This window comes from Carassius carassius, chromosome 7 (genome assembly GCF_963082965.1).
Source record: "Carassius carassius chromosome 7, fCarCar2.1, whole genome shotgun sequence".
Taxonomy (NCBI): Eukaryota; Metazoa; Chordata; class Actinopteri; order Cypriniformes; family Cyprinidae; genus Carassius; species Carassius carassius.
Window position 1 is genome coordinate 4,736,140 of NC_081761.1, and position 25,196 is coordinate 4,761,335.

Sequence of the window (25,196 nt, forward strand, 5' to 3'; positions counted from 1 at the left end):
TATTTTAACGAAATAATATTAAAAGCGGTGTAATGAATACGTAATTCGTGCTATACTAAACAAATTTCTTGCTGGCTTTTGGAAAGTGGCGTAAAGTTAATTTTGGACCCTTCATGAAGCAATGGGCGGTCTCGCACATTTCTCACAGGCCACGCGCTATATTTGGAACAAACTGCGCGTGCCTGCGCTCGCGCGGTCCGTTAGTGTCAAACCAGACACCTTTACACAGCTTTTAACCAGACTCGTACAGCAATATCCTAAAATAGGTGGTCTTCTCTTCACTGCGCTGTCTCTTTGTCTGTCCATCGGTCGTACTGCGCTTAGAGGGAGCGTCGCGTCTTAAATATCCGACCTCACTGTTTATCCTATTATAGCAGGATTCACGAGCATGCGCAGGAAGCGGGGATGCGCTGCGCGCGGAGAAGCTCGACTGTAGTGCACACGCACAAATGGACGCTGGCACGCAGGTAACTCAGTAAACCTTCTCTCAGGGCTGTCAAGATAATGCGTGGGGTAAAATCATAGACTCTATAGGTTAAAATAAAGACTTGAAGGAACGAATTAGGCAAGACACTGAGTTAAACGTAAACAATTTTTATTAGTAATAATTCAATGTTTTTATTTTGTTGTTTTACCCTTATTTACAAAGCTACCATGGTACTGCTGTGTTTTACCTTATTTTTAATTTAATACAATAAAACCATGGTTTGGAAGTCCATATATGCATGATATGTGACTCTCAGCATACCTGGGAAGAAAAAGGCAAGGGAATGTATGGAAATAGATAAAAAAAATTGTTACATAATAATAGAGAATCACTAGTTTTCATTACATGTCTATATATATAAGATTATTTTATTACAAATTTATATTTTATTGTTATTGTGGTTAATGATAATTTTTTTTTTTCTTTTTACAATTTTTGTTGTTGTTCCCAACAGGACGATTGCCATGAGGACTATATAATGAACAGCTTAAGTAAGTCAATGAACATTTCATAAGTCTGTTTGATGACGAGCATTGATTTACATACAGTATCTTTAATATTCAAGGTTGTTTGGTGTGTTTCACGTCTCTTTAGACCAAGATCCAAACACAGAAGCTTATATGGACTTCATGAAGAAACACTGTTGTTATGATGCAATTCCCACCAGCTGCAAACTAGTTATTTTTGACACCACACTGCAGGTTGGGATGCAGTAATTGTCATTTAATAAATATATTTTAAAAAATGACCACTATAATTCATTTAGAAAAACATATTGTTTAGGAGATTTGAAAATACACATCTATTGTATCGATGCAGGTAAAGAAGGCCTTCTTTGCTTTGGTTGCAAATGGCCTGAGAGCGGCCCCTTTATGGGACAACAAACTGCAGAGATTTGTGGGTAGGACTGATCAAAGTGTGTGCATGTTATTTTTTTATCTATATGAGTTGTTCTTTTGTTTCCCTTATTCCCTTGCCTTTTTTCCCCTCAGGTATGCTGACAATCACAGATTTCATCAATATTCTTCATCGGTATTACAGGTCACCCATGGTGGGTTGCGATCTCTGCATCTTCTGTTATAATCACCTTGTGTTGTCCTTCGTTGTTTGAATCGTATTGATTTTGCATTGACTGTCCACATAATGCTGCATGACACAGATATGGTTTCTTTGGTAGATGATAACAAAGTGACTTGAAATAGTATTCAGGCTCAGTCTATTTCATGCAAATTATTTCCTCAACCTGATATTTTGAGCCTTTTATTTGTAAATTAGTCAACTCGGCAACAACAATAATAATAATAATAATAAAAAAAAAATACTAAATTAAATAAATTTCCCAATAATAATAATAATAATAAACTTACAGGATATAGATTGTCAGTCTAGATGATGTCTAATTACCCCTCACTTATTTTATTTATATGTCCATAATTATAAAAAAAAAATTATGTATGAGTTTTAGATTTAAAATAACAAAAAAAATAGAATTTTAAATATGTTGGGGTTAGTAAGATTTGTAACTTTTTTTCAGTAATGATACATTGAATTGATTTAAAGAAAAATGGGTAGCACTTTATTTTACAGCCCTGTTCCTCAAGTACATACTATTTACTTATTGCAATACATTTCTAGTACACTTTAAGTACATGCAAATACACATACTGTTAAATAAAGTGAAACCGAAAAATGTATCACAAAAATATTAAGCAGCACAACTATTCAACATTGATAACAATAAGAAATGCTTCTTGAGCAGCAAATATGATTATGATTTCTGAAGGATCGTGTGACACTGAAGACTGGAGCAATGATGCTGTAAATTCTGCTTTGCATAACAGGAATAAATTACATTTTAAAATTATTCAAATATAACAGTTATTTTAAATTGCAATAATATTTCAGAATTTTACTGTTTTTACTGTATGTTTGATCCAATAAATGCAGCTTTGGTGAGCATGAGACTTTTTTGAAAAACATATAAAATATGACTGACCCCAAACTTTTGAACAGTAGTCTATATGTACATTAAACTGTATAATTATTATATACTTCTTCCTCTTGTAGGTTCAGATCTATGAATTGGAGGAACACAAGATTGAGACATGGAGAGGTGATTCATTTCAAAGTAAATAATCTGAACTACACAGATGATGTTGGGATGTCATACGCAGCTATCATACACAGTCACTAATTATAAAAGTGCTAAAAGACAGCGTGTTTGACTTACTAAAGCATGCGTCGCTGAATCAAAAAACCACCAAAAAAAAGTTCTTAAGACCTTGACAAATGTGATGTTTTCTTTGTGAAAGGGGAAAAATAAGATGATAGCATTTCTCCTTAAAAAGGACTATATACTTTTTTTGAAATAAGCATTCTTTACATCACAGATGTTAGGTTGACATATTTAGTATTGAAACATTATGAGGCTGCCTGTATCTCCACAGGGCTCAATATATCTCATGCAGCTGTCATTGGGTGATTATAGGGCAAATTTACTGCATATCATAAACAAATTAGATTTGATTTTCCCCCATGTTTCTCTGTTTGTCTTGTCATGTGCTCTCTCTTTCTGTTAGACGTTTATCTGCAATATCGAGATCAATGTCTCATCAGTATCACACCAGATGCGAGGTATAAACATATTGCTTCTACTAAACTTACTGGCGCTGTTGAGTTTCTGGGTGGTTGTGAGGGGTGCTGGTGCCATTTAGGATTCTTATACGTAAGAATAATTATACAGTAATCATAACGATGCTACATAGATTTTCCTATTTACAATACCTTTCAAAAGTTTGAGGTTGGTAAGATTTTTAAAATGTTTTTGGAAGAAAAAGAATGCATTTATTTGATCAATTGAAATTGATCAGATTAGTCAAATATTGTTACAATTAGTGTAATATATTTTAAAAAGTAATGTATTCCTGTGATGCAAAGCTGATTTTTCTTCATTGTCACATGATCCTTCAGAAATAATTGGAATGTGTTTTGTCCTCAAGAAACATTTCTCAAAAATTTTTTTCAGGATTCAGTAATTAATAGAAAGTTCCAAAAAGGATTGATTTCTATCAGGAAAAAAAATCTAATCTTACTAAGCTCAAACTCAAACTGTAGTGTATGCATTTATAATATGTTTTTCTATATTTCTTTGTGTATGCAATTATAATATATTTTATAATATGCATTTCTATATGTTTTCTGTCTGTACACAGCCTCTTTGATGCTGTCTACTCTTTACTGAAACACAAAATCCACAGGCTGCCGGTCATCGACCCAGAGTCTGGAAATGTCCTTCACATACTGACCCATAAGAGAATCCTCAAGTTCCTTTATATATTTGTAAGAGAAATAAATCCAATTCTTAGTTTTATTTGAACTCATGATATTACAGTTCAGCATGATTTCCTCTTCATCTTTAGGGAGCCTCGGTGCCCAAGCCATGCTTCTTGAAGATGCAAATTAAAGATGCAGGAATAGGAACTTTCTCAGACGTGGCGACTGTCTCACAGACGGCTACGGTGTACGATGCACTTTCTGTGTTTGTTGAGCGCCGTGTTTCCGCTCTCCCAGTGGTGGATGACAGTGGTACTGAAAACAAGTCATATAAGTCATGTTTCAGCACAAAACCAAAATATTGAACTTCCGGTTTACTCTCCTCTGTGTTTTTTTTTTTTTTTTTTAGGCAAGGTGGTCGCTCTGTATTCCAGATTTGACGTGATTGTGAGAATCTCTTCTCCTTTTTTAATATCAGACATTAAAGGCAGAATTGGCTTATTTAGAGAACTTGTAACCCGGATCTTGTATAGTGATGTTTTAGTTGACTGCCACTGTTTCTTTTGGCAGAATCTTGCAGCGCAGAAAACCTACAATAACCTGAGCATGAGCATGCAGGAGGCCGTGCGGAGGAGACGCGGTTATGTGGAAGGAGTCATTAAATGTTACCCTGACGAGACTTTGGAAACTGCTGTTGACAGAATAGTCAAGGCTGAGGTAAGGAACTGTGTTCTAAACTCAGACTAATCTTATTAGTCAGAAATTACAAATCCTTTGCATTTTATTTTATTTTATTTTATTTTATTTAACATGGAAAAAAATGGAAGGCAAAAATGAAGGAAGGATCTCTGTTTTACATTATATATTTATATTAAACATAAAATGTATAAACTTTAAATGATATTTTATAAGAAATTAGTACTGATGACTGTTGCATTTAATTTTGTTGTCTTGTCTTTTTTGTCGTTGCAAAGATGATTGCATTTTATTGTTTTGTTTTGCATTACATTTTTTGACTTGTCATGTTTTGTTATTTTGTTTTATAACAAATGCCATTTTGTTGACATTTTATTTCTTATATTTAGTATAATTTTATTTAAATGTCATTATTATTATATTTTTTTTTATTGAAATGTATTGAATTATTATTATGTATTTTTTGGATTTGATTTCTTAACAGTTTAATCTTGGCTTTGTCTGCAGGTTCATAGGCTGGTGCTTGTGGACAGAGAAGATGTGGTTCAGGGAATAATCTCTCTCTCAGACCTGCTGCAGGCCATAGTTTTATCTCCAGCAGGTATTGATGCTCTGTTTTCCTAACCTGAGAGGATATGTTTTCTCCTGTTACCTCATCTAACCAGCACTAGTATCCAGGTAGGCTTTACTGCCTTCCCAGCCTAACTTTGCCAACACATGCACTGCTACTGCACATAGTACTAGTTAAAAGTTTGGACACACCAAACTCAGAACAAAAGTCAAATCATCCAAACTATGTAATGGAAACTGAAATGGAATGCAATTATGTAGTGACAAAATAATAATATATATATTATATATATATATATATATATATATATATTAGAAGTGCATCATGGGATGTTTAACACACTATTTTATGTCAAATGTTATTCTAATTTATTTTAATATTTAATCAGATTTTTTTGTCTTTTTTTGACATTTTTATAACATAATTTTGTTGTGATGTATTTATTCATTCATTTCTTTTCATTCTTGTTTTTTCTCTATATCTATGCAATTACATAAATGTAAAAGAAAATTCTGAAAATCCTAAAATAATTTATATTTGTCTAAAAAACACATTTCCAGCATTTAATCATAAAGCATGCAATCATGAGAAACATCGATTCAGCCAGGTGTGTGTAAACATTTAACTAGTACTGTAAATTACCCCACAGTATTATGTGCCTTTATTAATACAATCAGTATTGTCGTCATTGTATTACATCATCTGATGACATCACGTTCTGTTATGCTCAAGCACCCATGAATCGCAGCCACTCCTAATACATTTTGGTCTCCACAATGCTGATGCATTTTCTCTCTGCTTGTAGGTATTCATAACCAGTGAGCAATAACTGAAAGCACTTATATGCCATGCTGATGAACAGAGTTCTCCCTGCATGTTTGTGCATATGCGTGACCTGTTTTTTGGAGAATACACTGGTGGGTCAGGGACGTGACCCAGGACCCTTTGTTATAGTCATTTAACACCAGTGTGTTTGGGAGCACAGCCACTGATGTGATGATATTGTTGTTGTACCTCAGAGTAGGAATACCATGGTATTATCTAGTTCAGAAAATACCATGCTACTTTCTGTAAGTGTATTCTCTTATCCTGTTTTAGGGGTTTAAAGCAGGTAAAGTATAACTGCAAGCAAGAATGAAGAAAGGATTTTTTTTTTTTTTTACATTATACATTCATATTGTAAAATATGTTAAGTTTGGATTACGTTGAGTGTATAATATATTAAGCAACAAGTTTCTCATTTAACTGAGAGATTGTATGCGATAAACAAGTACTGACAAAGGAAACTGTTGCATTTAGTTTTCATGTATAAGTGAGCACATGGGCTTGGATTCTGATCAAATTGATCACCTAGTTTGCCGTTTTGTGCGATGTCATGTAGTATTGTCAGATTATCATGTTTTGTTTTTCTAATAAACAATTCCTTGTGCTCTTTCTTTGCCTGATTGCCTACTCAACAAATAACCTTATACAGAGGTTTAAAAAAGCTGCTTATTGTATATATATATAAAAAATTACAAATTTTGCTTAATGAATAAAATACAATTTTATTTAAAGGTTACATAAACTGTCATTAAACATTTCAGTCTACATAAAATAGGTAGATAGATAGATAGATAGATAGATAGATAGATAGATAGATAGATAGATATTATATGAATATATACATGTAAATATTTTCTAAATATATACTATATATGTGCGTCTGTATATACATAATAAATATACACAGTATACACACATATATGTGACCCTGGACCACAAAACCAGTCATGAGTGACACAGTTATATTTTTTGCAATAGCCAATAAAAACATTGCATGGGTCAAAATTATAGATTTTTATTTTATTTTTCCCCAGATTCTGGATTTTCAAATAGTTGTATCTCGGCAAAACATTGCCCTATTCTAACGAACCATACATCAATGTAAAGCTAATTTATTCAGCTTTCATATGATGTATAAATCTCAACTTCAATAAATTGACCCCTATGACCGTTTTTTTTTTTCACAATTTGTGCTTCAGGAACACATATTATATGAACAAAAACTTTTATTTCGGATGAGATTAATCGCGACAAATATGCCAATCACAATAGATCATATTTGTTAAATCAAATAAATATGAAGTGAATGTTGTGTAAGTGTGTGTTTGTGGCGCACCAGCAGATGTCACTCAAGGGCGCAGTAAACACCGAGCATGTGACACTGTGAGAGCCTGTAAGATCCGCGGAGTGTGGTTCTGTTTTTTCTAATAATCCATGACCAGCCTCTCCTGCCCGAACCTCGTCATCAACACACACAAACAACGCTGGACGAGTGAGAATGGCGAGCAGACGGGCCTCGGTGTCCTCGGCGGATCTGGAGGCCTGGTTCCCGGCGCCCGGCGACGGGGAGGATGCGCCGGAGCTGCGGCGGCTGCGGGAGCGTCTGCGCGGCTGGATGTCGCAGTGTGAGCCCGCGGTGCTCTGCGCGCAGCGGCTGCTGGTGTGTGAGAGGCCGCTTCACAGCATCATCGCCGCGCTGGCGCTCAACACGCTCTTCTGGTGAGACCCGAGCGAATAAACATGTTCGTTCGGAAGCGACGGTGTTAATCCTGACCAGTACATTACATTTGTTAGTTAGATAGTTAGTAATCTGTTTAATCTGCTCGTTAGTAGCCTCCCGCGTCGCTTTTGCTGCAGTTTCGCTACTCTCATCGAATAATACTGTGGTATTACTAATATTTAGTATTAATGGTAACGTTACTGATCTTTGGACATGTGCTATGGTTATGTATAAATACCATATGGCAGGTAACGTACCGTTATAGTTAGTATCAGACAGAAAAAACATGTTACTTTGATATATACCATAGTACTACTCCATGATTTAAGAATACACTGATATGTTTAATTAGAAACTTGACATAAAAACATGGTCCTCCCTAGAACCTTTTTTTTTTTTTTTTTTGGCAAGGGGTAAATACCATGGTGTATAATTATGATATGATATATTGGACATTTCCTGTGGTATAACCATGCAATTTTGTAAACAGATCTTGAATTACTGCATTAATATGTATAATTATTTCACCATATTACTGTCTAAAATCAGTGTATTGTGGAACCGCAACCTTTTGTGTGTGTATATACTGTATATATGAACACCGTATACACAGTTTTATATATACATAGTGTAAAAAACTAAATTTCCATAATATTAGGAAGTCATCAATGGTTACCATGTTATCATTGACTATGTTTACAAATAATATCACAGTTACATTTTGGTTTGCACACAGGAACTGTGGTAATTCTCCATATGGGACGTGACAAACATGACTTTTTACTGTCATATGAATGAGTCGTGGGTTGTTTTTGTAATCGTATTCGATGCAGATTGTGATGTTTGAACAGATGCATGTGTGTTTTAGGTTCCTGTCTTCCACGTCTTTGAGACCCTTGTTCCTCCTGAGCGTGTCTCTCATTGGACTGACTTTACTGGAGAGATGGAAAGACAAGCTGCCACAGATCACTGGTAGTGCATTCACAAACTATATACTGTGTTGTGCATTTTAATCATAACACATACAGTTCATAGGTATACACCATAGGACTGGGCAAAATAGCTGATGTACAGTTTTTATAGCATATTGTGTGTTGCAGCATCTTGAGGATGCTTCATACATTACTCGAAATGTATTTGCTCTGAAATTTATTTTTCTAACTTTGTTAACAATTTCAAAACTGTCATGGTTGTTTAAGTAGATTTAATATAAATATAAAAAGCAGTAAAAATCTAGATACAATTAAAGCATGTTTTACACACTTTTCCACTAAATGTACATAAAAAATTATTCTTATATATACAGGTGCATCTCAATAAATTAGAATGTCTTGGACAATTTCATTTATTTCAGTAATTCTACTCAAATTGTGAAACTCGTGTATTAATTTTTTTTTTAATACACGAGTTTTGTTAAATGTGAGCCAAAATCATCACAATTAAAAGAACCAAAGACTTAAACTACTTCAGTCTGTGTGCACTGAATTTATTTAATACACAAGTTCCACAATTTGAGTTGAATTACTGAAATAAATGAACTTTTCCATGACATTCTAATTTATTGAGATGCACCTGTGTGTGTGTGTTTATATATATATATATATATATATATGCCTTAGAAGTACCCTATATGCGTCCAATTTAAAAACTGAAATTTATTTTATTTTTTAAAGAAAATACTTTTATTGAGCGAAGTCACAATAAACTAATTGAAAGTGACAAAGATTTTTATAATGCTACAAAATACAGATGCTGGTCATTTAGAATATCATCAAAAAGTTGATTTATTTCACTAATTCCATTCAAAAAGTGAGACTTGTATATTTAATTAATTCATTACACACACTGATATATTTCAAATGTTTATTTCTTTTAATTTTGATGATTATAACTGACAACTAAGGAAAATCCAAAATCCAGTATCTCAGAAAATTACAATATTACGTTAGACCAATTCAAAGAAAGGATTTTTAGAAATCTTGGCCAACTGAAAAGTATGAGCATGTACAGCACTCAATACTTAGTTGGGCCTCCTTTTGCCTGAATTACTGCAGCAATGCAGCGTGGCATGGAGTCGATCAGTCTGTGGCGCTGCTCAGGTGTTATGAGAGCCCAGGTTGCTCTGATAGTGGCCTTCAGCTCTTCTGCATTGTTGGTTCTGGCATATCGCATCTTCCTCTTCACAATACCCCATAGATTTTCTATGGGGTTAAGGTCTGGCGAGTTTGCTGGCCAGCAAACAGGGATACCATGAACAGGGATACCATGGTCCTTAAACCAGGTACTGGATGCTTTGGCTCTGTGTGCAGGTGCCAACTCCTGTTGGAAAATGAAATCTGCATCTCCATAAAGTTGGTCAGCAGCAGGAAGCATGAAGTGCTCTAATACTTCCTGGTATACGGCTGCGTTGACCTTGGACCTCAGAAAACACAGTGGACCAACACCAGCAGATGACATGGCAACCATCACTGACTGTGGAAACTTTACACTGGACCTCAAGCAACGTGGATTGTGTGCCTCTCCTCTCTTCCTCCAGATTCTGGGACCCTGATTTCCAAAGGAAATGCAAAATTTACTTTCATCAGAGAACATAACTTTGGACCACTCAGCAGCAGTCCAGTCCTTTTTGTCTTTAGACACTTCTGATGCTTTATGTTATTCAAGAGTAGCTTGACACAAGGAATGCGACAGCTGAAACCCAAGTCTTGCATACATCTGTGCGTAGTGGTTCTTGAAGCACTGACTCCAGCTGCAGTCCACTCTGAATCACCCCCACATTTTTGAATGGGTTTTGTTTCACAATCCTCTCCAGGGTGCGGTTATCCTGATTGCTTGTACACTTTTTTTTCTTCCACATCTTTTCCGGTCCTTCGCCTCTCTATTGATGTGCTTGGACACAGAGCTCTGTGAACAGCCAGCCTCTTTTGCAATGACCTTTTGTGTCTTGCTCTCCTTGTGCAAGGTGTCAACAGTCTTCCCCATGATTGTGTAGCTTACAGAACTAGACTGAGAGACCATTTAAAGGCTTTGCAGGTGATTTGAGTTAATTAGCTAATTAGAGTGTGGCACAAGGTGTCTTCAATATTGAACATTTTCACAATATTCTAATTTTCTGAGATAGTGAATTTGGGATTTTCCTTAGTTGTCAGTTATAATCATCAAAATTAAAAGAAGTAAACATTTGAAATATATCAGTCTGTGTGTAATGAATGAATATAATATACAAGTTTCACTTTTTGAATGGAATTAATGAAATCAACTTTTTGATGATATTCTAATTATATGACCAGCACCTGTAGTATTATTTCAAATATATACTGTTCTTTTGAACTTTCTGTTCATCAGATAATTATTTTTTCCATTTTTCCACACAATTATTATCAGCACAACGGTTTTGATAATAATTGATAATAAGAAACCTGCTGAAAATTCAGCTTTGCATCAGTAGAAAACAGTTTGATTAAATTATACGAATATTACTGTTTTTATCATGTTTTTCACTAAATAAATGTAGCCTTGGTGAAAGATGTAAAACATGTCTGTTTTGTCACAACAAAAGGAGGGATCGATTTATGATTGAGCTTAATGTTATCATCAAATTATGTATTTTTGATATTTGATGGAATATCTTGAAGATTGTACCATTCAGGGGCCCATACAATCATAGTTTGTCTCACTGTTTGCTCTGTGTTCTCTCCAGTGTGGCCTCCTGAGGCGCCAGTCATCGAGCGGTATGTGTCTTCAGTGATCCCGTCCCTTATGTGTTTGCACTGCTCACTTTCACAGTTGTTTCCTGTGCTGTATCCTAAGTTTGTTTTCTTATGAAATGAGTTTAATTTGCCCTGACTGTGCAGAGAAGCGCTGACTGATCAGCCACGTCTGTTAAGCGTGGAGGAGCTCAGTCATCATCTCGCCGAGAGTTACCTCACCTTCAGCCTTTACATCCAAGAAATGCTTCAGTACAAACGCCAAAACCACGGCAAGGTGAGGAGAGAGAACCGTTCAGCTCAATATATTCAGAATAACACAAAAATCATGTTTCATGTTTTTAACAGTAATATGAAGCAGCACATCTGTTTTCAACATTATTAATAACAAGTGTTTCTTGAGCAGATGATCATATTAGAATGATTTCTGAAGGAGCATGTAACACTGAAGACTGGAGTAATGATGCTGAGAATTCAGCTTTTCCATCACTGGAAAAAAATTACATATTATTGAAATGATATTTCACAGTATTACTGTTTTAACTGTATTTTTTTTTTATCAAATAAATGCAGCCTTAGTGAGCTTAAGAGACTGACCACAAACAGTTTATGTCCAGAAAGTGTTTACTGATCAATCGTTCTGTTTCTCCTCATCAGTTCTGCATCATGATGTGTTCAGGATGTTTCATCCTGGCCGTGGTTGGACATTACATTCCCGGGATAATGATCTCCTACATCATATGTGAGCAAACGTCTTTGTTTACTTCCATATATTCTTTTCACACACACGCTCCTCTTTTGCACCAGCTATTCAAATTGCACAACACAGCTATTCATGTCCACCTCTGCACTTACATAACACCCCAGCTGTATTTTACATCGCTGTGAATTAAAGAAGCAAAATAAAGAGGTGAATATATGACTCCAGAGAGGAAAAATATATTCCCAGCATTTCTGTTTGGTTGGGTTAAAAATGCAGGCACATTTAAATACAGAAATGTATGTAAACTAAATACTACAACAATTCAAACCGATGTTAAAAAAAATGTTCTGTTGTTACTTTTCAATGAATTTAATTAAAAATTTAATATTTTACCATTTAAAAAAAGAAATGTAAAAATTAAATGAAGAAAAAAGTTTGTTGGTAAAATGTTAAATGTAGTTATTTTATTTAAATTTTATTTTATTTAAATTATTATTAATTATTTTAGTGCTTTTTAAAGCTTCTTATGCTCACAAAGGATGCATTTTGTTTTTATCAAGTATACAGTAAAACAGTAATACTGTGAAATATTGTTAGAATTTAAATGAACTGTTTGCTTTATAAACATATTTCAAAATGTAATTTATTTCTGTGATCAAAGCTGAATTTTCAGCATCATTCCTCCAGTCTTCAGCGTGACCTTCAGAAATCATTCTAATGTGCTGATTTGCTGCTCAAGAAACATTTCTGATTATCATCAGTGTTCAAAACTGCCCAGTCCTTTGAGTAGTACTGTATGCAGAGGTTAATAGTGTTTTGTCTGTCCTGCTTCAGTGCTGAGTGTGCTGCTCTGGCCGCTGGTGGTTTACCATGAGCTGATCCAGAAGATGTACACCGGACTGGAGCCCATACTGATGAAACTGGACTACAGCATGAAGGGAGACACACAGCACCGCAAACACGACAAGAGAAGTGAGAGCCTTTTATTCACTGTCCTACCTAGCTTGCTAACCTAACTTCTCAATTTTTCAAAACCCCAAATTAACACAATTGTTGTTTTACATTAGTGGTAAATATAAACCTTTTATACCAATTATTCTGATTTGATAATAAATCTGATATGTCCGATATTTATTGTTCATGCTTAAAGGGAAATCAGGTGTCAAGACAATTTAGATACAGTAAAAAAGAATAAAGAAATAAAATACTGAAAACTGGCACAAGTTTACTGCTTGAACCTGAATAAATAATGCATAATATTATCCAACTAATAATAACTATAAAAACTTTATATTATGCGCTCTTTCTGCCGATATCACAGTTATAGACTCTTAGTTGTTAGTGTGTCACTTCCTGTTAGACTGCGCTCAGGAGAACTGTGTGTGTGTGCAGAGCTGAAGAAGGAGCAGGAAGAGAGTGATGAGCCGAGGGCAGAGACCGAGAGCGAGAGCGAGGAGGAGCTGTCATGTTTCGCCCCGACTGTGAGTGTCCTGATACAGGGGGGTTAGTGGGGTGTATCCCATCTTACAGGGGCTGTATTCTAGATTTAAAATTTTTTCAAGAGCCATTACTCCAGTCTTAGGTGTCACATGATCCTTCAGAAATCATTCTAATATACTGATTTGCTGCGCTAGAAACATCATCATCAATGATGAATGTAGTTGTGCAGCCTAATATTTTTGATGCTTTTTAAAATCAGGATTCTTTGATGAATAGAATATTCCAAATAACAGCATTTATTAGAAAAATAACTATATTGAAACATTTAAAATGTCTTTACTTTTACTTTAGTACTTTCCTGAACAGTCTTGGGGACCTGTAGTGTAATTCCAGTCAGTGATTGGTGTGTTCTGTGTTATTCAGGTGGATGTGAAGACTACGGCTCTGGCGATGGCCATCACAGACTCGGAGCTGTCCGACGAGGAGGCATCTATTCTGGAGAGTGGAGGATTCTCTGTGTCCAGAGCCACCACACCACAGCTCACAGACGTCTCTGAAGGTACTCAGGGCTGTTTCATGTGCAACTAGATTTACAAAAAAAAGATTGTAGTTTAGTCAGACTTATTAGAAGAAGTGGATCAGTACCACAGACAACAAACATTCAATAGACATTATTTACATGGGGTCTATATACATTTTTTGTTATATATATATATATATATATATATGTCTTTTATACTTACCAAATCTGCATTTATTTGATAAAAACTGTAGTTTTCTATTTGAATTCATTAAAAAATTCCTGCAAAGCTCCTTTATCAGCAGTCTTAAAATTAGCTGCTCAAGAAACATTTCTGATTATTAATTTTGAAAGCAGTTGTGCTGCATCATTTTTATTTATTTTTTTGACATGATTCTTTGATGAAGAGAAAGTTTAGAAGAACAGCATTTATTTGAATTAGAGATCTTTTGTAACAAATGTTTTTATTCTAACTTTTAATCAATTTAATTTATCATTGCTGAATGAAAGCATTCTTTTCTTTCAAAAAGATTTATTACTGACTCCTGAACAGGAGTTAATTTTAACATAATTTTAAAATGTTTTCTTTAACTGTCGAATTATACCTAAAAGTGGTCTTTTTTTACTGAACAATAATAAAATAAAAATTTAAACGCAGATATATTAGAAACATTAAATGCCATGTTGCGTAAACACTCTTCAAGTCCAGACAGTATGCTAATACTTTTTTTTTTGTGTGTAATTCGTGCAATGTCAGGTAAATTCACATTCCTGTTTTTTTTTTAATTTTCTTTATTAATTTCAGATGTTAAAAACACTCTTGCACAAATTCTAATTCATGTGCGAAATCATAAATAAAACCTTTTTGGTGAAATTTTTATTTGAGTAAATAATTTCTTAAGAACTCTTGCTAGGGCTGTCACTTTAACACATTCAACCAAGGATAGATAATACTAATTATTTTAGACAAGTGTAAATAGCAAATAGATGCAATAGAAATATTTTCTTAGCGATGGTTGCTATTTACACTAAGTGAAAATAGCTGTCGATTCTATTTACACCATATAAAAAATTTATGTTATGTATACCACTAAATGCAAATAGTGGCAATTATCTGTACCTCAGTATTGTTTGTATTGGGACACCTACCGGATATTTTATTTTCAACTTTTTGATTATTTCCTTTATTTTATTGAAAAAAAAAATGCTTTTCTGGTGTTATATGATACTTGAACCCGGGTCAATCGCATCAAAAACACTAAAGCATGTGTTTTACCATCTATGCCAATGAAGCTGACGTTTGACTGCAGTGTTTTACTGTGTTGACTAGTCCAATCACACGTTAGTGGGCGGAGTTAGTGTAAATAGCCTCTGCCAACAAGGCGGGCTGTTTGTATTTCGTGTACATAACCTTTTACCTTCAACTTTGTTTTCCTCTGCAGACCTGGATCAGCAGAGCGTGCACAGTGAACCAGAGGAGGCGTTCTCTAGAGACCTAGCAGAGTTCCCGTCGGTGGACGAGCTGCCTTCTATTGAACCGGGTCTGTTCCACTTCCCGCTGGGCGTTCTCGGGTCTGAGCAGACAGGAGCGTCCCGATCCGAGCTCCAGGAGGAGATGCTGTCTCCGGCCAGCCGCCTCATCCAGCACTTAGCATCTCCGCTTCACTTTGTCAACACGCACTTTAATGGACACGGACAAGCGAAGGGGGCAGACCAAAGCATTGTGGGTACTGCAAAAGAGGGAGGGGGATCGGCCGCGGGGGTTTCGAGACCCGCTCGGTCCCTGGAAACCCTCAGCGAGGAGATCGTGAGCACGGCCATCTCTACCGTAGTACAGAACACTCTCTCAGCCCTGTTGCAGTCTACCGAGGCCAGTGAGGGCTCGTCAATGGCTTCGTTTCTTCCCGCCGAAACGCCTTCTTGCCCGATGGAATCGCCCCTCGAGTCGCCTTCCACCCAGGAAGCCAGCGCAGAAGAAGAGGACGCTGACGTCACCGAAGCAAGCACCGAAGAGCAACCGGATGTCACTCTCGTACCCGTAGAGGAAGAGGACTTTGAGCTTCTGGACCAAAGCGAACTTGAACAAATGGATGAGGGGTTGACCCTTGATGTCGCTGATGGACAGGACGTGGGCGGGGCTTCTACAGACACGCCCGCGAGCAGTCAGCAGCATGCAGACCAGCAGGATTCCTAGCTTCATGTCATCTAAACTGTTTATTTTATTTATAACCCTTGTAGATACAATATTACTGACAAACGATTTGTGAGAAAAGGGAATGTTGTGGTCAGCTATGCCTTTATTTAATTGTTTTCGGGAGTGAGATCACTGTGATTGCTGGTGGGATATTGTTTCCTGAGCAAGTGAATGTCCAACGCAAATCCTAAAAGCGACGGTAATGAGTTAATTTGGTTTTTTTGACAGATCCAGATGGCATTAAGCCTCAAATACAGCCACTCCAATTTCAAAAGAAGTTTAAGATAGACTTAGTTTTAATCATTTTCTGTATGTATATTTTGACAAAGACCACATTGCCTGCGACACAAGAGCCCTCTGGTTTATCAGTCCCACGCTGACCGTTATCATAAGGTTTAATGTCTCGGCTCATCAGAGTTCTATTTGTTTGTAGGGCTGGGAAGTTTTATGGAAAGAGAGGGTGAGCAGGATATGACTGCAAATTCGCAATGAAAAGTTGGTTATGTTAAAGATTTCTTTTCATAATCATAGCTTAACTAATATATTCCTATAAAGTGGATGGTTTTATTAAAATTGGTTAGAGTTAAGAATAGTTAAGAATACTACTATTAAATGCGTCTCAAATAAATAATAAAGCCGCAAGATTTATATTCTGGGAGACGGAAGTCAAAAAAGTTTAGTGTGTTGCAATTGCAAATTAAATCGTTTTGAGAAATCAATATTGGATCGTGCCATTTATACTGATTTTTGAGGATGTAATCTGTAAAGTACTTCTGTCGCACAAAGATGTTTGTGAATGCAGCGTAGCACACTTTAGCTTTCAGAAAAGTTCCCCATTGTTAGTGCTTGATGTTTCCCCTGTATTCAACTCCTATTCAGACTCGATATATTATAATAGGTCGCACTTTTGAGGTATTGTTTGTGTGCACATTTGCAGGACTTCTGGATTTCCATAACCATGCCAAACATACGGTTGTTCAAGAGTTTGGGGTCAGCCGAAACAGGTTCAACGTTAAAAATAATCATAAATGCTTCTTGAGCAGAAAATCCGCGAACTGGAATGAGTGATGATGCTGAAAATCCAGCTTTGCATCACAGGAATAAATTACATTCAAATAGAAAACATCAAATAACTTGATCAAATAAATTCAGTCTGGGAGAGTATAAAGGACTTTAAAAAAACGTTCAAAGATCTTACAGACTCTTGAACAATAGTGTAAGTTTCATTGTACAAATCACATCAAGAGCTCACAGATTGCCTGAAATACAATTTACATGATAAACTGTTAGAAGTTTAGGTAGATTTCGTGCATGGGCTTGACTGAATTATTTTCCCTTTTTTAATTGAAATGAACATTCATAAGAGGGGAGTCCCAAGTAAACGATTGAGCCTTATTTGTTTGTATCTTTGTAAGATGTTCGTAATAAGTCATCAAGGTATTTCTCGAATTGACAACATGAAACTAACAAGAATCTGATCATTCATTTCTCTTCATGTCAGTGTCAGAGCTCAGTGACTTCTTGTGTGACAATGAAAGAATAGAAGATTTTATGATCCAATATATATTTTTCAATTATTAATCTTACTAAAGGGAAATATCTTTTAAACTGGAAGCGTGTGTGTAAAACAATGTATATATTTACCTAAGGCCTGTAACATGGGATGTTTTTCAGATCTGTCGACTGATTGGAAACAGATTGACATTCCTTTAAATTCAAAAGTTATTCTTGTACTGTGTCCTAATGTGAAGTAAAGAAATATTCGAATTTTGTTTATCCCCAACCACTGTAAAATCTGATTGGTCTAAAATCCTGCGCCACATAGTTGCACGTATGTTCTGCGTTGCTGTGATTGTATTTTTAGTTCAAATGTGGAAAAACAAACTGCTTGTCGCATCTCAGTTGTTTGCTTAGGAGTAGGTATCTGTGTTTTTTGCTTTGCGTTTTGCTCCTCCTGTAGATACCCACAAACTGACACATCCGATCCAGACCGCAGAGATTTGTGTTTTCAGATATTTACAGAGGTCATCTTTGTGTAATAGTGATTGTGTTTTGCTCATGCTGTTACTGCTTTATGATCTATAAAAAAGCACTTAGAGCATTTAACTCCAAAATATATTGTTGAATGTCGTTTTGTTACTCTGACTTGCACCTCCATGTATCTCTAATATACACCCATGAGCTGGTTTTCAACTTCAAGTGCTTTGTGTTCATTTAAACGGGGATTGTTTTCACTGAATTGCACTGATTTGTTCTCTCGGTTTAAAGGAATAGTCCATCCTCAGGTCATCCAAGATGTAGATGGGGTATTGGCATCAGTTGCTCACAAGTGGATCCTCTGCATTGAATGGGTGCCGTCAGAATGAGAGTCCAAACAGCTGATAAAAACATCACAATAATTCACACATCTAATAAAGTCCATCAATTAACGCCTACTGAAATGAAAAGTTGTGCGTTTGTAATAAATCCATCCATTTTTAACTTCAAACTACCAGCTAAACTACGAGTTGTCTATCAATATTCCTCCAGTGAATAAAATTATCCAGTCTGAATCAGGAGAGAAATATGCACTGATCAAGTCCAAAAGTCCAAGACCGTTTTGATGTCAAAGGATGGTCTTTTTTCAGTGGAGGAAGCGATATTATGGATTTTTTCGTTAAGTTAGAACGGCTGATGGATTTTTTTTTTCTTGCAAACTTTTCACTTCACAAGATGTTAACTGTGGTGTGGTGTGGATTATTGTGATGTCTTTATCAGCTGTTTGGACTCTCATTCTGACGGCACCCATTCACCGCAGAGGATCTATTGGTGAACAAGTGATGTAATGCTACATTACTCCAAATCTGCTCCCATGAAGGAACAAACTCATCAACATCTTGGATGGCCTACATTTTCAGAAAACCTTCACTTTTGAGTGAACTATTACTTTAAGGCCAGAATGATAACTACAAAGATAACCGCAATGATATTAACTCTATTTTAATGCGATCCAATATGTAAATTAACAAGTTTTTTTTTTTACCACGTTTAACATCGGTGGACGTTGGGGGACGAAACAGGATGATGTTATGCATTAAATATCTGCTGACTGAGCTCAGAGAACAGCGAGAGAGAAAGCCAGGCATGACTTAACGTTCACATAATGACAGTCAGTGTGTGAAGGCCTCGGGCCTGTGGTGAGCTGGCAGCAGAAGTCAAGGCAGATGGTCGCACTGGTGACTGTAATCTCCATAAGTGCACCTGATAAATCTCTGAGGGTGGAAACATTACAGAGGTCTATGGTATTAATGGAAAATGGCATGTAAGTGTTCTTGCCAGATGCTTTTTTAGGAAAGTGCTTTCAAGCTGCATTTAGAAGATTCAGAATTCTGGGTCCATTTTACTTGGGCTAGTTGACCCTAGCAACCCCATAGCAACACACTAAAACTCTCAGAACACCTTAGAAAGAGCACAGCAATGCCCTGGCATCAAAAACAAGAAAGACATTTTACAGGTTCCAGTATGAAGAACTTCTCAGGGTTTTTTGTTTTTTTAAGCAAAGCACGCAGTGTATTTTGTTTTTGGTTTTAGAATTAAAGGCAGGGTAGCTAATACATGTATAAACAACTTTCTTCCAAATTTGTTTAAACTTTCTATATATATCAATGCATAATTAAAATGTAAGTACTCTGATAAAAAGAGTATAAAAATCGAGTGACTTTAGACCGTTTAATCTGTATTAAACACAGCTCATTATTTCCATTTCGGGACGAAACATAGGATTGGCTTAGGCGACTGTCACTCTCTCGCAACCATGGCAACCACCCTTTTGCCACACATGACCTGCCCACTTGCGCATGCACGTTTGATTTGAGGAATTCAACAGGCATGGATCCTAGGAATATCAAAACAATGGCAGAGAAACAGCAAGCAAAATTCACAGTACCAGCCTATGCAGTTAGTAAAGGCAAACCAGGCAAAAAAAAAAGGAAGACAGTAACAGTACAAGAAAAGGCAATGAACAAAAAGTCTTTGGATAAACAAAGAAATAAAACGCGAGTTAATATCAGCGTGGCTTTCCAGCGATGGTGAGAACTGAGGGAACTCAAGGGGCTGAAAAGTGACTCCTTGATGGCTTTATTTCTGCTGGACAGGTAAATCTTTCTTTTTGTATTTTGATCATACATATTTTTTTCATGAAGCATGTGTCATTAGCACATGTAGCTGCGTAATATAGCTAACATAACATTACTTAGCGAGCCGTAGTAGAGGCTTTGGAAGGAGCCCAGAAGGGAGGGGGTGGAGTGAATGGAAATAATGAGCTGTCTTTAAAACAGTCGTGAGAGGTCTACAGTCACTCGATTTTTATACTTTCTTTTTCAGAGTACTTACATTTTAATTATGTATTTATATAAATAAAGTTTAAACAAATTTGGAAAAAAAGTTTTTTATACATTTTTTTTTACCTACCCTGCCTTTAATGGAAATACTGTGAACTAAAAAATTTGAAAATGACCAGTACCTTTTCTGTATCTCTAACAATTTATTAATTTTTTTCTTCTTCCAGTGGGTAGTGGCAAGGTTTGTAAAGACTTAAAACACAAGAAGTTACAAAAGGTACAAAAGCTATCACTGAGGCAGTAACTTTTCAAGAGGTGCACATTTGTACCTTATTTACCCCTAAAGGGTGCATATAAGAACTTTAAAGGTACACATTAAAGTTACCTTAATGGTACATACTTGTTCCTTTTGAAAAGGTTCTACCCTGGTGACAGCTATTGTACCTTTTTTTCTGAGAATGTATGTTTACATCTATGCATTTAACACATGATTTTAACAAAAACGACTCAGAAAGTAGGAGCAAAAGATATGTTTCAAAAATTGTGTTTACCATCCAGTATTCCCACATTCTGTCAATTTTCATGACTTGAATTGAAGCCTAACAGTCTTTCATGTACTGAGCTGAACATTTTTATTTGCCAAGGTCACCACGCTTGCCATTTGAAGTATTTAGATGCTAACTAACCCAGATATAGCTCTAAAAAGTGTTCTGATTAGAATAATGACGAGTCGTGTCACTCAAGTCCATCATGCATCTTCAGTATTCGAGCAGCGGTGTCTCTCTCCTAAAGCAAATGAATGCATTAAGCAGCATTGATTAACCATTGCAATCTTATCAAAGCCGGTCATGTGTTTTCTGATTGTTTGTTGTTGAAGTTTGTATTCTGACAAAATAATGTTACATTGTCATTTAAAAAATTTTCACTTTATGCACTTACCATTTTAAGTTCATCAGCACAAGCGTTAAGTTTTTGCCTCAACTCATCTGTCACAGTAACGTCCGAGCGCACTGACCAGCAGCCGTCCCTGAAGCTCACAGGCACAGAAAACACCAAACCTGCTGGAATCCCAAACTGCCCTGCAGATTTACAGAGGTCAGTCAATACATTAACTATAAAATAAACATTATATAGATAGCCATATTTGTTCCATGTTAGAGAATGATCCAGATAGCCTTGCCTGTACTAATAACACCTAATGAGAAGACGTCCTCTGGAGATGCATCATTATTCCAGGCCTTTAAAATTGTCATTATTCCATTTGTTGTAGATATTCCTGTGGCTTTGTTGGTCTTTGATGAAATTGTGGTACGGTGTTTATGCACTAAACTCATAAAATCTGTCTGCAGCCATTTCCTTATATATAAAACATGTATAATTACATGAGTAGCAAATAAAGCATGCATTTAGACTGTTTATGATCTGTTTGGAACATGCACATGTGATGTAATTGAAGATGCCAATTTAGTTTAACCATGTTATGTCAGATTTTTTATTTACTGATACCCTTTATAATGATTCGTAAATGAAAGAGCCATATGGTTTAAATGATTTATGCAACACCACAATGATGTTTACCAGTCGTAAATCATTTCCAGGACTTGCTGAGAAAAACCATCTGGTCCCCAAATTGCGCCATCACATCTGAAAACCTTCGCCCTCTGTAGGTCAATATGGAAACTGCCACTGATGTTTCCCCATACAATGACATTAGTGATGTCTGCGAATATAATGAAAAGGGAAAATTGAAGCATAGACATCAAAAGACAGGAAAATAAACAAACAAATAAATAAATAGTTGATTAAAATATATATTTTTTAAGTATTTTAATAAATGATTTAATAATTTACCCATACAATGATTATTAATATAATAGTATATTATTATTATAATTATTATTATAATAACTTTTATTAATCAATATTTAAATTATTAAAATAATAAAAAATATATAGAACATTATAAAAATAATATAAAACCTAAAAATACAATATAATAAAAATATGATAGCATTATATATATATATATATATATATATATATATATATATATATATATATATATATATATATATATATATATATATGAATAATTATAAATACTTTCAAAATGCTTCAAACGAAAATGAATTTCACATTTTATTGCAATTTAATATTAGAACTAATAATTACAATGATACTAAAAAAATACTATTTTACCTGCAGTTTTTACTGACAACTTCTGCGCAAGTTGAGTTTTCGCCTCGTATTCTAGTTGAGTCGTCATTGCCACAAAGTTGTGTGGGTCAACAGAGGGTGTGTTCTCAAGTAACAGTGAGCACTTCAGATTAACAAAGGAGTCTCCTGCTATTATTACTCGTACGTCTTTTTGTGCATTTGCCTCGATGAGTTGCCCATAGCAGCGAAAACGTTCTGCCACCTGGCTCACCGTGTTGTCCTTGTCATCCTGCACATCATTACTTTCACACGCAGGCTGAAGGTCATCCAGAAAAATAATGAAGTGGGCTTCCTGAAATGCCCGTGTCTGGTCTGAATGGACAGTGACTTCATGTAGCCGATGTTGGGCAAGGTCTTCTGTTTCCATCTTGAGTCCTTGCAGCATTTCCTCAGAGCCGTCAGCGTCCATGAGGTGAATGCTGAAGGTGGGGAGACCTGGAAACAGCCCCGGGGAGAACAACTGAGGAATGAGGCTGTAGCAGATGGGGTTCAGAGCACTGAAAGAGGTTTTTGTCAGGTTAAATGTCATGCATCGTAGCAATAAGAAAATATTGAGACAAAAGGTCCTGATGAAACATGTTCACCTGCTGATCCAGATGTGCAGAGGTCTGAGGGACATGTGTCGGTGGATTTCCTCCTCTATACACAGCTCTTTAATTTGTTGATTCTCGGCTGAAATTTTTAGCATCAGATCAGAGTTCATATCTGAGGTGATGCCATAGTAACCCTGCAGGAGAGGACAAAAGTAATAATCTTCACATGCAATATCTAAATGAAATCCCATGTTGCATTGGTCTCTGGGCATTGTCACTGATCAGTTTCTGATTTAATGTAGTAGCAGTTTACATCAATATGAGCTAAAATGAAAGGGCTTTGTTTCATTTTATTGAAATTAATATTGCACTAATTTAGAGCTTGAATAAAACCTGGCACATCCTCTTTGCATTGCATATTCATTGCACAGCACCCAGAGAGAAATTCTCACATGAGATTTTATTATTATTATTTTTTCTTAAAACAGTAAGTTTTCATGTCTGGGCAATGTGTTTCTTGTTCACACAAGATTTGAATGTATTACTGATATTTGAACTTTGAAATAGAAAGCTGATGTCTCTCGATCATGAGATGATTAAATTTGGATTCAGAGTGAAACCCAATCTTTTTTTAACATTTTGATGCCCATTTTTACATTACATCAAGCTTTATTTAGATTTGTATATGTATGTATATGCATTAATTACTATATGTTGTATGTTCTCTTAATTATGTAATAATTTATTATGTGATGCATGCAACATGAATCATTCAGTGTCAAAATCTGTCTGACATGTATGCTTCATAAATATCTATGATATGGAATATAAATAGGGAAGTACTGTTTACATACAAATCTGGGTAGTACAATATTGACTTTTCATTGGAAACTTTTACCTGCTGTTAAAACCCCTAATGTTTAGTGTAATACACAACAGCACTCCGCTAGAGAAAAACAGCATCAAGAAAAAATTTAAATAAATAAATATATAAAAAAATGTGCATATACATAAGAAACATTTCCAAGTTCATTTGACATGTTACCAAAACAAATAAACACTAGTGTGGCTCACACGATGGCTAAAACACTTAATTTCGGTGGCATTAGCCAATGCACTGACATAATAACTAGATTTTAAAGCATGAATTCATTGTTCTATGCAATAGAGTTGTCCCACAAAAAAAAAGAAAAAAGAAAAGAGCCAAAGCGACTGAGAAAACCCCTAATTTATACAGAAATTTCTGCAGAGGTGAGCTCTTACATTTTTCTGATTACTTTGAGATCAATAGATTCCTGTTTTATTTGAGTATCCCATGCAAACCTGAGCATGTTCAAGGAAATCACTGAAGCCTCCGAGCAGCAGGCCTTTCCCTCCACGATCAGTCAGCTCTCTCCAGACAAGAGGAGAGCATGAGTGCTCCCAGCCATGTGATGCACAGGTGTCCTCCAGCCATTTCTACACAGAAACAATGCTTCAATATTAATAAGATACATAAATGAACATGAAGCTTGTGAACTGTGTGCACATTATGAAAGAGCTCCGTGAACGCATCAGCTTTACCTCCCAGTCACTGGGGTGCACACAGATCTTGTGAATGTGAAACTCAGGCAGCTTTCTTTGCAGCACATCAGCCAGAAGCTCAGCCTTTGCATAATAAGGACAATCCGCCTTTCCTGACCAACGCAGATCATGTTATAGCATTAAAATGACGATGTTGACACTGACACGATAGACCACACATATCTAAATACAAAAAAGGGGTTTTGATATATATATATATATATATATATATATATATATATATATATATATATATATATATATATATATATATATATATATATATATATATATATATATATATATATATATATATATTATTACAGTTTCCAAACATACAGACCTGCAAGAACAAACTTTGCCATGTTTTTTGCCAACGTCCGCAGTTGCTAGGTAACCGTGTGTGTTCCATATAATGAGGAAACATT

General features: G+C 35.6%; 3 protein-coding genes across 9 annotated transcripts; 2 read left to right on the plus strand and 1 right to left on the minus strand.

The window, feature by feature from the left end:
* The first annotated feature begins 158 nt into the window (after positions 1 to 158).
* Positions 159 to 6,461, plus strand: prkag3a (protein kinase, AMP-activated, gamma 3a non-catalytic subunit). Of its 6 annotated transcripts, none has more exons than XR_009434248.1 (13): positions 159 to 467; positions 942 to 978; positions 1,082 to 1,188; positions 1,307 to 1,388; positions 1,480 to 1,538; positions 2,555 to 2,615; positions 3,067 to 3,121; positions 3,700 to 3,826; positions 3,907 to 4,072; positions 4,170 to 4,207; positions 4,331 to 4,477; positions 4,964 to 5,134; positions 6,126 to 6,461. XR_009434248.1 is itself a non-coding variant. In XM_059553552.1 (13 exons), exons 1-13 carry the CDS (start codon positions 450 to 452, stop codon positions 6,131 to 6,133), a joined length of 999 nt encoding a protein of 332 aa, XP_059409535.1. In that variant the 5' UTR covers positions 159 to 449; the 3' UTR covers positions 6,134 to 6,461. The 6 variants fall into 6 exon arrangements, 4 of the variants coding, with proteins under 4 accessions (XP_059409535.1, XP_059409533.1, XP_059409532.1 ...); XM_059553552.1 differs by having other exon boundaries at positions 4,964 to 5,057; XM_059553550.1 differs by lacking the exon at positions 6,126 to 6,461 and adding an exon at positions 5,833 to 6,044 and having other exon boundaries at positions 4,964 to 5,057.
* Positions 6,462 to 7,187: 726 nt separating this feature from the next.
* On the plus strand, positions 7,188 to 16,676 carry retreg2 (reticulophagy regulator family member 2). 2 transcript variants are annotated; one of them, XM_059553557.1, is made up of 9 exons: positions 7,188 to 7,571; positions 8,441 to 8,544; positions 11,273 to 11,303; positions 11,427 to 11,556; positions 11,937 to 12,021; positions 12,817 to 12,954; positions 13,375 to 13,463; positions 13,846 to 13,980; positions 15,381 to 16,676. In XM_059553557.1, the coding sequence occupies exons 1-9, from the start codon at positions 7,351 to 7,353 to the stop codon at positions 16,134 to 16,136; spliced, it is 1,689 nt and encodes a 562-aa protein (XP_059409540.1). In that variant the 5' UTR covers positions 7,188 to 7,350; the 3' UTR covers positions 16,137 to 16,676. The 2 variants fall into 2 exon arrangements, with proteins under 2 accessions (XP_059409540.1, XP_059409541.1); XM_059553558.1 differs by having other exon boundaries at positions 7,190 to 7,571; positions 13,846 to 13,981; positions 15,385 to 16,676.
* A 4,397-nt stretch (positions 16,677 to 21,073) lies between these two features.
* Positions 21,074 to 25,172, minus strand: mdh1b (malate dehydrogenase 1B, NAD (soluble)). Its single transcript, XM_059553561.1, has 9 exons — positions 25,112 to 25,172; positions 24,769 to 24,881; positions 24,529 to 24,663; positions 23,257 to 23,399; positions 22,655 to 23,169; positions 22,034 to 22,175; positions 21,636 to 21,811; positions 21,395 to 21,534; positions 21,074 to 21,241 (listed from the first exon to the last, which is right to left on the minus strand). The coding sequence occupies exons 1-9, from the start codon at positions 25,131 to 25,133 to the stop codon at positions 21,191 to 21,193; spliced, it is 1,437 nt and encodes a 478-aa protein (XP_059409544.1). The 5' UTR covers positions 25,134 to 25,172; the 3' UTR covers positions 21,074 to 21,190.
* Positions 25,173 to 25,196: the final 24 nt, after the last annotated feature.

What these genes read in the sequence shown, in the direction of transcription:
- prkag3a (XM_059553549.1), top strand. An exon ending in CCCAGTGGTGGATGACAGTG is followed by an intron (nt 4,073 to 4,169) that starts GTACTGAAAACA and finishes TTTTTTTTTTAG; the next exon opens with GCAAGGTGGTCGCTCTGTAT. An exon ending in ACAGAATAGTCAAGGCTGAG is followed by an intron (nt 4,478 to 4,963) that starts GTAAGGAACTGT and finishes CTTTGTCTGCAG; the next exon opens with GTTCATAGGCTGGTGCTTGT.
- retreg2 (XM_059553557.1), top strand. Translation starts at nt 7,351, where the DNA reads ATGGCGAGCAGACGGGCCTCGGTGTCCTCGGCGGATCTGGAGGCCTGG. An exon ending in CAAGCTGCCACAGATCACTG is followed by an intron (nt 8,545 to 11,272) that starts GTAGTGCATTCA and finishes TGTTCTCTCCAG; the next exon opens with TGTGGCCTCCTGAGGCGCCA. An exon ending in CCGCAAACACGACAAGAGAA is followed by an intron (nt 12,955 to 13,374) that starts GTGAGAGCCTTT and finishes GTGTGTGTGCAG; the next exon opens with AGCTGAAGAAGGAGCAGGAA.
- mdh1b (XM_059553561.1), bottom strand. Translation starts at nt 25,133, where the DNA reads ATGGCAAAGTTTGTTCTTGCAG. An exon ending in GGCAAAGTTTGTTCTTGCAG is followed by an intron (nt 24,882 to 25,111) that starts GTCTGTATGTTT and finishes TGCGTTGGTCAG; the next exon opens with GAAAGGCGGATTGTCCTTAT. An exon ending in TGCACCCCAGTGACTGGGAG is followed by an intron (nt 24,664 to 24,768) that starts GTAAAGCTGATG and finishes GTTTCTGTGTAG; the next exon opens with AAATGGCTGGAGGACACCTG.